The sequence below is a fragment of the Heterocephalus glaber genome, unplaced genomic scaffold, assembly GCF_053883595.1.
Source record: "Heterocephalus glaber isolate CG9 unplaced genomic scaffold, H.glaber_assembly_v1.0 deba00001673, whole genome shotgun sequence".
NCBI classification, from domain to species: Eukaryota; Metazoa; Chordata; class Mammalia; order Rodentia; family Bathyergidae; genus Heterocephalus; species Heterocephalus glaber.
The window spans coordinates 20,994,311-21,010,219 of NW_028258410.1; the positions used below are offsets into that span (position 1 = coordinate 20,994,311).

At 44.1% G+C, this 15,909-nt stretch overlaps 1 protein-coding gene across 3 annotated transcripts in view; it reads right to left on the reverse strand.

Annotated features, from left to right (window-relative positions):
- Positions 1–15,909, reverse strand: part of Eya2 (EYA transcriptional coactivator and phosphatase 2) — a 230,915-nt gene that overhangs the window by 133,694 nt on the left and 81,312 nt on the right. For all 3 annotated transcript variants that reach the window (XM_004858102.3, XM_021239042.2, XM_013077191.3), the window contains one exon: positions 2,714–2,759. In XM_004858102.3, the coding sequence (XP_004858159.2) occupies positions 2,714–2,759 (46 nt within the window). The remainder of the gene's footprint in view (positions 1–2,713; positions 2,760–15,909) is intronic.

Genomic DNA, 15,909 nt, shown 5'->3' on the forward strand with positions numbered 1-15,909 from the left:
CTCCACTGTGTGCTGCCACCAGGACTTCAAGATTTATTGGTTACTGCAGCAGAACCTGTCCCACCCTGACCGCCCATCCTAATTTAGACACCTTCCCAGCTTTAACAGGGCTGTCAGTCAAGATGTTTTGCTCTTAGCCAAGGGGTGGGCACGTGAAGCAGTATCATCGATCAGGCTCTGTCCTGGGGATTTAAATCCTAGGCTGAACAATTTATTCCGGAAGTCACACTGTGAAGAGACTGTCTTTCAGTTCCTTCCTGTCACCTGGATTCCAGAAGCTGGGGTACTCTTGGTCTTCCCTCAAGGCCTGATTTTCCCATTTTCATTTATATTGTAAGTTATCCCAGATTGTTCCAAAAAGTCCTTATAGACTGACATCAGCTTGAGTTGCTTTTACCCAATGATCACAGCTGGATTCTGTGTTCCAAGCTGAACAATAGTTTCCATGTAGGGGCAGGCTTTCAGCGGATATTCACTAAGACATTTCTAATATAATGGCTGCTATGCTGGGAATTTGGTCAAATAACCCTGATATGTGCATATATCTCATTGGAGCCTCTTCCGAACTCTCTGGGTGAAAGTTTTTATAATTCCCATTTTAGAGATGTAGATCAAAGCTCAAGAGACCTGAAGTCAGAGCTAGAAAGAAGTAAATCTAGAATTTAAGCTCTGGAGTCCAACTCCAGAGCCCATGCTTGTGACCTTGCAGCTTTGCTACTTCTCACTAATAGGACAGGGATTCACCCAGCCCTACACACCCCAACAGATACAGTCAGAGTGAGTTATTCCAACACAAAGGGGTGGGGAGGGGAATGGGCCATTCAGTCCATGGATCCACAGACATAATTTCTTTGAGCAGTGTGTTTATTTTTCTTCCTAATTTGGATTTGTTGCTAGTATTTTAAAACCAGGAGGCTGTGTACACCGCCCGCCCCCCCCATTGCATTTTCCCCTCTACTCTTGGAAAGTATTTCTGCAAGCCTGTTCTATGGTGCTATCAGCTGGCCTTGAGTAGCAACCACCTCCAGACTGAATGTCACTCTCCGGCTGCAACAGCCCCTACTGTTACTTCACTTAGTAATAAAAACAGCTAGCAATTTTCATGCCTATCTTGTGCCAGGCACTGTCCGAATTATTATGTTATGTGGACTGGATCATTTAAACCTCACAACTCTGGTAACCCATGGAGGTGGTTTATATCTTTATGCCCACTTTGCAGATGAGAAAATAGGCAGACAGGGACTAAATAACATACCCAAAGCACACAGTTGTTGTAGCCTGTGGACTCTGGCCACACCTTTACTCCCTCCACTTTGTGGCCTTTGCTGGACACCGCAGCAGGGACAATCTCATTACTCCAACTGATGTGTAAGGGCTGGTAAACATTGATGAGATCCCCAAATCTCAGTCTGAGTCCATTTTGGTTATATTACATCACTGTAGTTAAAACCTGTTTGGCTCCAGATATTTTTTCTAGATATTAAACATGGTAGGCTTGCCTGGATATGAAGCCTCATGACAGGTGTAAGGTGAACCAAAAGTTTATGGAATTATAACCACATGTCTGCACGCCCTGCTTTCTTTCTGACTCTACTGCTGTGATAAAGGATTATTTGGGGAACTTGTTCCAAAATGCATATGAATCTCATTTGGGCTGGGGATGCCAGGACCAATCCTGGAGGGTGTTTCATCAGTCAATATCCTGGCTCTGCAGGGTGCCCAGGACTTCCTGCTGCTCGGAGAATTGTACTTGAAAATGTTCCTGAGTCACACCCCGCCTCAGAAGAGAAGCAGAAGGTAGAAATCCGAGATGTTCAACTCCTGCTTCCCATCAAAACCAAGTTAAGCGACTCAGATTAAACAGGGTTGAAAGTTAAAAGCCAGAGAAAGGATGATGGCGCTCTCTAACCCCAAGGCCTTTAAAAGAGTCAGGGGCATCGCACAGTCCTCGGTGGGTTGCTGTCCCCCAGCCCCCAAACATCTGAGGCTGCCGGAGCAAATGCAGCTCCTCCACCGCAGGCAGACAGGAAGAGTCACAGATGCCAAGGAGTGCCTCATCTGCCCTGAAGGTGGCATGGCAGGGGGTGGCACACAGAGGGCTCCCTGGTGAGCCCCGGGTAGCACTGGGCTCCCACTGCACACATTCTGGAGCGCTGTCTCCCCACCATCCCAGGGCAGAGGCTGAGTCTCCCTTATCCCTGTGCCCCAAGGCTCAGCACAGGATGTGGTACCCAGGAGTGCTGGGTGAACTGGGGCTAGAACAGCAGGAAAAGGGAGGGAGAGAGCAGGAGGCAGGGAGGGAGGGAGAAACCTGGAGAGAAAGAGGAGAGAGGGAAAGGGGAAAACAAAGGAGCAAAGGGAGAGTGAAGGGCAGAGGAGATAGAAGGAAAGGACTGAGAATGAGTCAAGGAAAGGAAGGAAAAAATGAAAAAATGAACAAAGAGAAGAAAAAAGAAAACAATAGCCAAGACTCTAAGAACAGTGCTCCAGCCACATTCTAGGCAGCTTTTCCATGTTTCCACTCATTTTACGGGACAGGTAGCTCGACTGTTGCCTTCCCAACGGTGAGATGAAGGCCAGCAGGTGGACTCACGTGTGTGAGGGTCTTTGCTGTGGGCCAGCAGTGAGACTCCGACCCCAGCCCTCTCTCCACCTCCACCTTCACAGGAGGGAAAGGCAGAGCATGAGCAGGGGACAGGGTAGGGGCACTCACCTTGCAAAGAGCTGGGGCACACTCAGAGGAACCGATCTGGTGACACCTGCAGGGGAGGGGGAACAAAGGGAAAACGTGAAGAGCTTAGCCAGTGAGGCAGTGTTCTGCAGAAACTGTAACTTCAGACAGCAGCTTAAGTGGGGAGGGCCTCAGAGAGCTGCTCCAGGGGCTTTCTCCACACAGAAGTTTACCTGGGTCAGAACTCTTTCTGGGTGCCCTTAAACTCTGGGAACTCAATGAAGGGCGGCATATTAAGAATCTGTAGCACTTCAAAGATCAGAACAGAATCCATGCCCCTATGCATTGCCGGGTGGAGAAACTGAGGCCAAAGAGACACAAAGGATGTGCTCAAGCCAGATCACAGACTACATAGCAGCACAGCCAGGGCCTGGCCCAAGCAAGTGCCACATCCACTCCTGGATAGAACCACTGCCTTCTCTGTCCCCAAACCAGCGCCAGAATGGCTCTGCACATTCACCATCCACTTCTGCTGTTCCAATGATGTCTCTTTCCTGCTCCTCCCTCCCCTCTGCCAGTTCATGGACTTCAGGTGGGGCTGGCTCCAGCCCTTCAAGGGAAAGCACATGTCGGGTCATCTCCTGGGCTCCACCTAGGGTGGAGGATGAGGCCTGGGCTCCTGAGGGGTCCAACCAGTGTGGGAGACAAGATGCAGGGGGTGGTGAGAAGTGAGAGGAACAAGCAGAGGCTGATTTAACAGTGTCCAGTTCACTGGGGAATACTTCTGTGCTCCATCTTCTTCAAATAACCAACTCTATGTCCTCACTGTAGAGTCTGGACAAATCCAGATGCTGTGCCCACTGACAGGTACAGTGTGCACACCTGCCTGCCAGCTCTCACTCCCCGACCCCCTAGTGCTGTGCCTCTCCCAGCCTGAGTGGAGACTCAGTTGGCTGCCTTTCCTTTCCAGCTCCTCCCTTCCCAGCTCTAAGATTTTGCAGGCTGCCTAGATCTCAGGCCTCAGTGTTCTCTGAGCAAAGGTGGTGAAAATCCTGATCTCACAAGCATTCGTGAGGATTAAACAAGACACATGGTGATGATGGTGATGATGATGATGGTTTCCATTATTTACCTGGTGCTTGTTGTGTGCCAAGCTCCCCTCTAAATACTTCATGTGGATTAATTCTTTTCATCCCCATAACCACTCTATTCATGTCCTCAGAGGAAGCAGGAGCCCCAGAGTTCAAGTAACTCACCCAGGGCCACACAGGTCGTAAGGGGCAGATGTGTGACCTGAACCCAGGTGGTTCAGCACTGGATCTGTCTCAACCACAACAAAGGGTGGACAAGGACAGTCATGGTCATAACAGCAGTGAGCCCCCCGCCCCCAGCCCGGAGCTGACTATGTGCCAGGCCCTGGGTTAGTGACTTAGAGGTGTGACCTCATTCAGTCCTCACGAGGGGGTCACAAGGCGGGCAGCAGATGGAGAAGCTGGGCTCTAAAGGCTGGGCACCTTAGTCAAGTCCAACAGCAAGGGAGCCAGGACTCGAACCCCAGGGCTGTGTGAGTCCAGAGTCCATACCTATATTTTTACCTGTCCCCCAGCTGAGTCAAATTCTGTGGAGTCCTGAACCACTCAATGGATGGTGGAGGTGAAGGTGGTCTAAAAATTCATTTATGGAGTCACAACTACAGGTCAAAAGCAGAGAATCGTCTTTTTTTTAAGGGAGGTGTACTGGAGATGGAGCCGAGGGGTTTCACACTGAACTATACCTTTGGCCCGTTTTTTATTTTTAATTTTGAGACAGGGTCTCACTGAATCACTAAGTTGCCCAGGCTGGGCTCAGATTTGTGATCCTCCTGCCTCAGCCTCCCAGAATGCCAGGATTAAGGACATCCCCCCCCCCCCCGCCAAGAATTATCTGTTTTATCTTATGAAATATCAGCACGTACTGTCAATAGTAACAAAACACTGTGTGCAACCTTTGTTTCAGTTATAGATATGAGAATGAGCTGTGGGTGTATTGTCGAGGGATGCTGTGAACACCTATTTCTTTTTTTAAAATTAATTTTATTGGTACATTTTAGGTACACAATATAATGACATTCATCATTGGGAATTTGCACCTTTACATGATCTCTCCTGGTTCTTATTTTCCCCCCCTTCCCCTGCCCTCCCTTCAACCCCTCCATCCCTCCCTGTTTGCAAAGACTTTGTTTCCATTATTTTCTGAACACCCATTTTTTACATATCACAATGAAAGACTGAGGAAGATTAGAATAGCTGTGGGCTAATGTCGAAGACAGCCCCAGGCAGGATCCCATCATCCCTTTCTTTTGCTCCCTTAGGGCCAGAGAAGCAACTGCCTCATTCTGAAGCACCGAAGTCTCATTATTGGTGAAAGCTTGCGACATGTGTGTTTGGCAATACATGAATTACTGAATTAAACATTTGGAATGTTTTTCTTTAATAAATATGTAAATATTCACAAAAATCTGAATCTACGGGAAAACATTCCTATGGGGTCACATTAACTCAGCATTCTGTAAGTGGCAAGCACCTTCTCTTTGTCTCCCCGGCGGTGCGTTTGCATGTCTGCCTCACCTGGCCTCCCTTCCTCACCTGCCTCCCTCCCCATCGCTCAGCACTCCCATCACACACACCCCTTCCCATCCCGGCCAGGAAGCCCGCAGGGTGGAACAGGCATTCATTCTTGAGCATGCAGCGGTTTCCCTTTTGCAGACTGCATGATTTTTGAAAAACAGACTTTTGCCTGTTTTCTACTGTATCACATTTAACTTTTTCATCCCAAGACAGCTGGGGGACTTGAGAAGCTGGAAAATGTGTGTGTTATACATGGAACAGCCTCCTTTCTCCTTCTTTCCCTCTCTCCTTTCCTTTCCCCTGGTTAGGATGCTGGAGACTCCACTGATGACCCTGAGAGATGTGCTCAGGGAGCTCACTAGGTCCTTTCCTCCTCAGGGGCCTGGGGTGAGACTTTGTCAAGGCCGGGGTTCTAGGTGCTGGGCCCAGAGCTGGCACTGGGGCTGTACAGATGTGGAGCCAAGAGCCTCTCTTTTCCCCTGTGCTTTGTTGTCCAGGGCTTTGCTGTCCTTGGAGGTCCTGAGCACCAATGGCTCAGGTCATTTGTCATAGCCAAAAATCTACCAGAAAGTGGGCTTGATGAAGTGGTCACTGCAGACAGTGCTGGCTTCAGTACAGCAGGTAGAGATTGCAAATCACCACTATAGTCATGGTGGACAGCCTAGTCCTCAGTGAAGCCGAGGATGCCTTTCAGTGACTGTCCAGGTGCCCACTGCACCCCTTTCTTATGGTTTTATGGTCATAGGATTCAATAGGTTTTTCCAGACTGCAGGTCACAGCCTGGACAGACGCATGAGGTAGAGATACAGGAGGCCATGTATCCTATTCAGCTTGGCAATGACCTTGTTACAGCCTTGGCAGCACCACTGCACAGGGATGGTGCTCTGGATGCACCATAACCACTGCACAAGTGTGTCAGAGGGCAGGGAGGTGATGCTGATGAGTCCCTCCATGGGACCCTGGCCTGGGGTAGGGCAGATAAGCAATACCTGCAATCTGGAGCCCCATCTTCAACACGGACCATCAGCACAAGAGACAGAGATGATGAGCCCTTGAGGCCATTCTTCAGGGAGCCCCAAGCATGGAGACACGATGCTTGGTGCCCTTTGACACTGGTGGGTGGACATGAACCTTGTCAATGCCACTGATCTTGTCACAATGGACTCACACTACATGTAAGCCATGAGGCTGAGGTCTACAGAGGAATACAATATAGAGCCACTTTGCCAAGGCTGAACATAGCCCCAGTGCCATCATCCAGCAGGGTCAAGTCTGTTTATTTTCACTTCCCCATCACGTCATGGGGAATCTGGCTGCCACAAAAAACGGGGCAGCTAGCTCTTAAGTGGGTACAGGCAAAGAGGCTCCTCTACTTACTTCTGAATTTAAGTCTCCTCTTCTTCCCTAGCACCGTATGAGCAAGGGCAGAAGGATTAGCTAAGCAGATGGCTGAACCTCTGGGATGAGCTTTTCTGTTTGCTGCCCACCTAGGCCAGGCATGTTCTGGGGACTGGGTTACAACAGTGAGGCAGCCAGAGTCCCTGCCCTGGTGAAGCCTCCTGTTTGTCTGCTGGGGGAGACAGGGGCAAACACATCATCACATATAAATGAGTGCTGAATTACAATCATAGTGAAGTGCAGAGGAAGAAAGCAGGTGGTGTAGACCAAAGCACCTGGATTCACCTGGAGATTTTGCCAAAACACGGACTCTGATTCTACAAGTCTCAGACGCTCCCCAGGTCTGCACTATGGGCTAATACAGATCTCCAAGTCACTGACAGCTATTGCAATTCCATGTTCATAAAAATAAATCTCCATTCCAGAAGTCACAAACTCAAATATATATTGAGGCTAAGAAGGTAACATAACTAGAACATCTCTTATCTGAAATACATGGGACCACATGTGTTTTGGATTTTGGAGTTTTTCAGACTTTGAAACATATATACTAAGATATCTTGGGGATATGCCAGCTTTCCATCATTATAACCAAATACCCAATGCAGTTAACTTATAAAGAGAAAAGTTTTATTTTGGCTTACGGTTTCGGAGTTTCCAGTCCAAGAAGGAGCAGCCTCATGGCTTTCAGCCTCTGGCAAGGGAACACTTCATGGTCGAAGTGTGTGGAGGAGCCAGCTGCTCACCTCATGAGGCAGGAAGCAGAGGGGAAGAGGGAGGGCCACACGATCCCCTTCAAGGGATGCCCCATGACTTCCGGAACTCCCATAAGGCCCTATCTCCTAAACATCCATAGCCCCTCCTAACAGTGCCTCACTGCTGACCATGTCTTTAACTCACTGACTCGTGGAGACACTCAGAATCCAAACCTTACCAGCGTGGGACCCAGCCATTTCATACACACCTTTCTACACATAGCCTGACAGTGACTTATTTATACAATATATTTAATGATTCTGTGCATGAAGCAAAGATTTATGGTGTAGAATTTACCACTTGGAGGCATCAAAAAGGGGCTCAAAAAGTTTCTGAGTTTGGGGGGCCAGGGATCTAGCTCAGTGGTGCCAGCGCCTGCCTCGCAAGCACAAGGTCCTGAGTTTGATCCCTGGTACCAAAAAAAAAATGTTTCTGAGTTTGGAGCTTTTCAGACTTTGGATTTCTGGATTAGAGGTGCTCAACCTGTATAAATGACCAGAACATAAGATCCAGTTCTAATGTAAGGAAACTACAACCGTAGGCTTGTGTGCGCACACACATATATGTGATTTTGTGTATTTGTGATAGTGTAAAGCAACTTATCCGAGAACACACAGTTTGTTCGTTCATTCATTCATGGATTCAACAAATACTGGCCAAAATCCATAATCCAAATCTCATGATTTGTTTATTTAATGTTCTTTTTAAAGAAACCAGGTAGGCCTAAGTGGTCAGGATCAAATTCAAACCCCATCTCTGTTGCACTATAGCTATGTGCCTATCTTTTCTTTCTCTGGGCCTCAGATTCCTCATCGGAAAAATGGGGCAACAGATCATACCTGCAGAGGAGGCAGGTAGCTGCCATGTGGTAACCACACCGTGCACAGGAGCTATAATTAACTTTCCATTGTCTTGGGGCCCTTGTTCAAAGCTGTGTGCTCATTCTGACAGCACGCTTTTTCCACCTCTCAACGGGGAGATTAAGGAGCTAATGATTGTGAAAGCAGCAATGCTGGTATGTTGCCTAATTGGAGCCCAGGGATCAACTCCTAAGGATCCCACAGGGAGCGAGGCCACGTCTAGTGCCAGCACCATGTCCTGAGGCTGCTGGTCTTTGCCATGAAAGGTGTGTGTCTATAAACTGCTCATCTCCTCGGTGTGGGGCTTGAAGTTGCTCCTCTGGCAGGGACAGCAATGCTAGAAGAGCACTATTCTAGGAGACTAGAAGCGTGGGTGGGCTCCAGTTCTGACTGCTGTGGAGTGGTTGTGTGACAGTGAATAGGTCATTTGCCAACCATGGGGTGTTGCTGAGGACGGAAAGAAACAAGGCAGTCTAGTAGTTTTGGAGGGTTCATAAATACAGGCTTTTCTATCAAAATTATTGCAAGCTTAGTAAAGCACATTAGAATCAAAACAAGTTATCAAAGGCATAATTTTCCTGGAACTAGTTTAAGTTATCCCTTAAATTTATTTCCATGAGGTTGAGGTGTGTGTGTGTGTGTGTGTGTGTGTGTGTGTGTGTGTGTGTAGTATTGAGGGGTTGAACCTAGGGCTTCTGCACTGAGCTACAGTGGTACCTTGGTTCACAAGATTAATTTGTTTCACGATTTTGGAAAAGATGGTCTCATCTGTGTTTGTGTGGGAAAGATGGCTGTGGTCATGTTTGTTACCTGATGCAGAATTTTCAAACAAAACCAAAATTTTGCCAAATGCTTTTGTTTGTGAACCAAAGGCCCCACTGTATATCCCCAGTTCTTTTTGTGTTTTTAAAAGTTTGAAACAGGGTCTCACTAAGTGGCTAACTTGTCCAGGCTGGACTTGAACTTCAGATCTTCCTACCACAGCCCCCCAGAGTACTGAGACTACAGGCTTGTGCCCCCATACCTGACTAAGGGGGTTGTTGTAAAGAAAAATTAATGAGCAAGTGGCAGTACATGTGGTCCCAGTGTACGGCAGAAGAAACATGTTACATGGGAGACATGTTTGGACATATGTGTTTCACCCGTGGAAGGAGTGATGAAATTTGTAGTACTGGGTGTCCTTGTTTGCACCGGAGGGATCTGCTCTTCCTTAGCCCTGCACAATAGCTACAGAGTGCATTCTCTGTGGCCTGCAGGTGGAGGTTGCTCCGGCTGTGAAAGCCCCTACAAAGCCACAGTTGGTGGCTGGGAGAGGCGACAAGAAGCCAGGACATAGGCAGAGCTCTGGCAACTCTACCTGGTCCAGAAAAAATGCACCAAAGTCTGCCAGCATCAGGCTGGAACCAGCCAGACTGAAGCTGGTCCTGCTCGGGACAGAGTGGTGCAGGAAGTCTTGAGGGAAGCCGGCTTATTCTGATGGTGTCACCTCTCCTTGAAACACTTAATAAGATTATAGCCTCAGCTTTTGAAAAATGTATCTACATTCTAAAAGAGAAAATTTCTTTCATTCAGCTTTACTTTCTTAGTTCCCTAAAATTCCACCTCTCTTTCCCAAAGACAGGGTTACAATTCAAGTCCACTTTGCCCTCGGACAGTAATGATCATAGGTCACATTTCTCTAGTGGGTCCTATGAACTGGGGTCACCATGCTAAGGGTGGCATAAGTATTACCTCTTGTTTTGTTAACAACCCAACAAGGAAATTTCTATCGTCTGTATCTTTTAGTCATGGAAAATGAGGCAGGGGAAATTAAGGACACTTTACTAAGGATTCAAAGCCAATATCGACCTGAAATTGTCATCCTCAAGACCTTTCAGTATGTATCCATCTATCCATCCATCCATCAATAGTTTTTAAGGATCCACTGTGAGCCAGACAGTAAGCTATAGCCTAATAAGAACAGGAATTTAAATATATATATAAGAATAAAGTGAGCCGTGCAGGTGCCAGGAGCACCTTGCCCACCCGTTGAAATGAGAAGACACTCAAACAAGTCTCAAAACCAGACTCCCAGATCACCTAAAGCAACCCCAAAGGGAAATGAGTTGGAGCAATCTGATACTCAACCACCTGGACTCCCTGAACTGACAACAAAAGAGGATCTGGAAAAAATGAAATCAGAAATAATTTCTCAGATAACAGCAGAGATTGTTTCCATAGTACAAGACATGATTAATAAGTCTAAAGAGGACACAGATAAAAAAATAGAGGATCTTAGGAACATGATGGAATCCCAACATAGGAAACAAATGGAATCCATAAAACAGATGCAAAGAGATTTCCAGGAGATTAAAATCTCCACTGAAAGTCTACACAGCAGAATGAGCCAATGTGAGGATAGAATTTCAGATATAGAAGATAAGATCGCAATTAGTGACCAGGAAAAGAAAAATTGCTTTAAAATACTAGGGTATCACGAGAAAGCAATCCAGCAGCTGCTAGATGATGCAAAGAAGAATAACATAAGACTGATCGGAGTCAATAAAGAAACAGGAGAGAGTGGAGATGACATAAAAAAACTCTTCACAGAAGTGATGGCAGAAAACTTCCCAAGCAGGAGAAAAGAACTTGACAGATAAGTGAGGCATATAGGAGTCCAACTAGCCTTGATTTAAAAAAAATCTACACATAGACACATAATAGTTACGATTCCAGAAACCCAACAGAAGAACTAAATTCTACAAGCAGTGAGAGAAAAGAAACAAATCACATACAAAGAAATGCCCATCAGAATCACAGCAGACTTCTCAATGCAAACCCTCAAGGCAAGAAGAGCTTGGAGTGACATATTTCAAGCCCTAAAGGAAAACAGCCTCCAACCCAGATTGATGTACCTTACAAAACTATCTTTCAAAATTGATGGAGAAATAAGATACTTTCATGACAAAGAGCACCTTAGGAACTTCATGAAAACCAAACCAGCACTTCAAAAAATTTTAGACAATATCCTAGGAAAAGACAATGAGGATCACAACCCCAGGAAGCCCACCAGAATGAATCTGTCAGGCACGACAAGAAATTAACCACAAAGGGGGAGAATCCAACAGAAAGAAAAAGTCATGACAATGATAAGTTAATACGTATCAGTTATAACCATCAATGTTAATGGTCTCAATTCACCAGTCAAAAGAAACAGACTGGCAGAATGGGACAAGAAGCAAGATCCAACAATAAGCTGCATATAAGAAACATACTTAATTCAAGAACAAATTCACAGACTAAAAGTTAAAGGATGGAAAACAATACTCCATGTGACAGGAACCTGAAAAAAGCAGGAAGAACTATCCTCTTTGCAGATCAAGTAGATTTCAAACCAACACTGATTAAGAGAGACAAAGAAGGACACTACATCCTTGTAAAATGAACAATCCAAGAGGAAGAGATGACAATCATAAACATATATGCACCAAACACTAGTGTGCCCAACTATATAAAACAAATACTAATGGACATTAAAAATCAAATAAGCACTAATACAATAGTAGCAGAGGACCTCAATACCCCACTGTCACAAATAGGTAGATCAACTAGACAAAAAATAAGCAATGAAATACTAGAACTCAATCAAACTCTTGAACAAAGGAACTTAACAGTTGTTTACAGAGTGTTCTACACCACAAAATCAGAATACATATTCTTTTCAGCTGCACATGGGTCATTCTCCAAAATAGACCACCTACTCGCTCACAGTTCATGTTCAAGTAAGTGGAAAGGAACTGAAGTTATCCCCTGTATATTATCAGACCATAGTGTGATGAAATTGGAGATCAACAGCAAAAGAAACCACAAGAATTTCATAAACACATGGAAATTGAACAACACACTTCTGAATAACCAATGGGTCACAGAGGAAATTAAAGAAGAAATCAGATAGTTCTTACAATTCTTACAATTAAATGACAATGACAATACAACATATGGGAATCTATGGGACTTAATGAAAGCAGTCTTACGACGGAAATTCACAGCAGTGAACACTCATATTAGGAAAACAGAGCGAGCCCAATTAAACAACCTGGTGCTGAACCTCAAGCTTCTGGAAAAAGAAGAGCAGGATAAACCCAAAGCACATACAAGGGAGGAAATTATAATGATGAGAGCAGAAATCAATGCAATGGAAACTAAAAGAATGATACAAAAAAATCAATGAAGCCAAGAGTTGGTTCTTTAAAAGAATAGACAAAATTGACAAACCCTTAGCCAACCTTATCAGAAAAAGGAAAAAAAAGGCCCAAATCCATGCAATTAGGAATGAAAAGGATGAAATTACAATGGACCCAGCAGAAATCCAGAGGATCATCAATACCTACTTTGAGAGCCTATATGCCAGTAACATGAAAAACAGAAGAAATGGACAGATTGCTAGATAAGTATGAATTACCAAAGTTGAATGAAGATGACCTAAAAATTCTAAAGAAGCCAATATCAATCAATGAAATTGAAAACTTAATTAAAAACTTACCAACTAAGGAAAGCCTGGGTCCTGATGGCTTCACTGCTGAATTCTACATGACATTTAGAGAGGAACTACTGCCACTACTGTTTAAACTCTTCAATGAAATTGAAAGGGAAGCAATACTCCCAAATTCATTCCTGGAAGCAAGCATCACCTCGATCCCCAAAGCAGAGAAAGACTCAACTGAAAAAGGGAACTACAGGCCAATCTCACTAATGAACATAGATGCAAAAATCCTTAATAAGACACTGGCAAATAGAATGCAGAAGATCATCAAGAAGATCACACACCCTGACCAAGTGAGATCCATCTCAGGGATGCAGGGATGGTTCAACATATGCAAATAAATCAATGTAATACACTATCTCAATAGAGCCAAGGACAAAAACCATATGATCATCTCAATAGACGCAGAAAAAGCATTTGAGGGGCCATGGATTTAGCTCAGTGGTTTCACCACCTGCTGCGCAAGCGCAAGGACCCAATTTTGATCCCTGGTACCAAAAAAAAAAAAAAAAGAAAAAGCATTTGAGAAAATCCAACAAGCATTTATGATAAAAACTCTGCAAAAAATTGGAATAGACGGTCTTTACCTCAATCTGATAAAAGCCATCTATGAAAAACCAACAGCCAATATCATAGTAAATGGTCAAAAACTGAAATCCTTCACACTAAAATCAGGAACAAGACAAGGATGTCCACTATCACCACTCCTGTTCAATATAGTCTTGGAAACATTAGCCACAGAAATTAGACAAGAGAAAGAAATAAAAGCAATAAAGATAGGAAATGAAGACGTCAAATTGTCATTATTTGCAGATGACATGATACTCTACTGAGAGAAAAATAGGGCAAACAATTCCTTTCACAATAGCATCCAAAAAACTGAAATACCTAGGAATCAACCTAACAAAAGAAATCAAAGACCTCTTTGAAAACTATAGCACTCTGAAATGAGACATTAAAGACGATATCAGAAAATGGAAAGACATCCCTTGCTCCTGGGTAGGAAGAATCAACATATTGAAAATGGCCATCCTTCCAAAGCTGCTGTATAGATTCAATGCAAACCCAATTGAAATCCCAGCAGCATATTTCACAGACCTTGAGAAAACAATCCCAAAATTCATTTGGAACAAGAAGAGACCTAGAATAGCAAAAGCAATCCTAGGCAACAGAGACATGGTAGGGGGTATCATAACCCCCAACTTGAAACTATACTACAAAGCTACTGTGATAAAAACAGCATGGCACTGGCAAAAGAAACAGACCTGAGGACCAGTGGAACAGATTAGAAGATGCAGAAACAACTCTAGACATGCTCAGCCATCTCCTCTTTGATAAAGGAGCCAAACATCCTCACTGGAGGAAAGATAGCCTTTTTAATAAACGGTGCTGGAAAAATTGGGTTTCAACTTGCCAAAGATTAAAACTAGACCTATATCTCTCGCCATGCACTAAACTAAAATCGAAATGGATTAAAGATCTAAATATTAAAACAGAAACACTGAACCAGCTGGAACAGAGGTTAGGTAGAACTCTTGAAGACACTGGTGTAGGAAAAGATTTTATGAAGAAAACCTCAGTTGCCCGTGAACTAGCACAAACAATCAACAAATGGGATCTCTTCTTATTAAAAAGCTTCTGCACAGCAAGAGAAACCACCAACAGTGTGAAGAGACAACCTACAATGTGGGAGAAAATTTTCTCCTGCTGTTCCTCAGACAAAGGTCTACTATCTAGAATCTATAAAGAACTTAAAAAGATCAGACTTCCCAAATTTAAAGACCCAGTCCAAAAATGGGCATCTGAAATGAACAGACATTTCTCAGACAAAGAAGTAGAAATAGCAAATAAGCATATGAAAAAATGTTCAACATCACTGGTCATTTGAGAGATGCAAATAAAAACAACGCTGAGATTCCACCTCACCCCAGAAAGAAAGGCTGCTATCAAGAAATCAACCAATAACAAATGCTGGCAGGACTGTGGGGACCCAGCTGGAATACCCTGCTGGGTATTTTCCCCAAAGAATTAAAAGAATCATACCACAGTGATATATGTGTACCCATGTTCATAGCAGCACAATTTGTAACAGCTAAAACTTGGAAGCAGCCCAATTGCCCATCAACTGGAGACTGAATAAAGAAAATATGGGTTTTTAACAAAATGGAGTATTACTCAGCCATAAAAAATGAGAAATTAGAGACATTTATAGCTAAGTGGATACATATTGAGGCCATACTCTTAAGTGAAATAAATAGGACACACATGTGTAAATACCAAATAGTTTCTCTAGTGTGAGAAACTGAAAGTGTAAATAAGGACTAAAAGGTATAATAGATAATGTGAAATAGGAAGAAAAGGGCCAAGGAGAAGTGGAAGTAGGAGGGTAGGGGAAAGGCAAGAAGAGAATGGAATTAATATGAGAAAATGAAAAAATGGAAACAAAGTCTTTGTAAATAGGGAGGGGTGGAGGGGTTGAAGGCAGGGCAGGGGAATGGGGGAAAATAAGAACCAAGAGAGATTATGTAAAGGTGCAAATTTCCAGTGATGAATGTCATTATATTATATACCTAAAATGTACCAATAAAATTAATTTTAAAAATAAACAATTAAAATAAAAATTATAAGAATAAAAAGTTAGCTTTGTCCTGGAGGAATTTTGCAGTTAGAATAATGGTTCTCAACTTTGGCACACAACAGACTTCACTGGAGTGTTTTATGAAATGCCTGGGCCACACCCAGACCAATTAAATCAGGCTCTCAGGCGTGGGATCTGGGTATTACCATTAACAATAAATAAATAAATAAAAAACAAACAAAACATTGCAAAACAATATGCAGCCAAGTTTGAAAATCAGTGCCGGAGCCTTGTTCTCAAGGTGTGGCCAGCAGCACTAGTACTCTGCCTCAGGAATTATCACCACAATCCTTTCGGACCTAGGTCACCGTGGGTTTTTTCTTAATTGCTCACAGAAATGACCATTATCTGAAATTCCTTATTGAAAGATCCAGTACCTGGGTCTTGCACTGGAAGATCAGCTCTAGGTGTGGACGTTTGTCTTTCCGGTCCATCACTAATTCCCAGCAACGACCTCA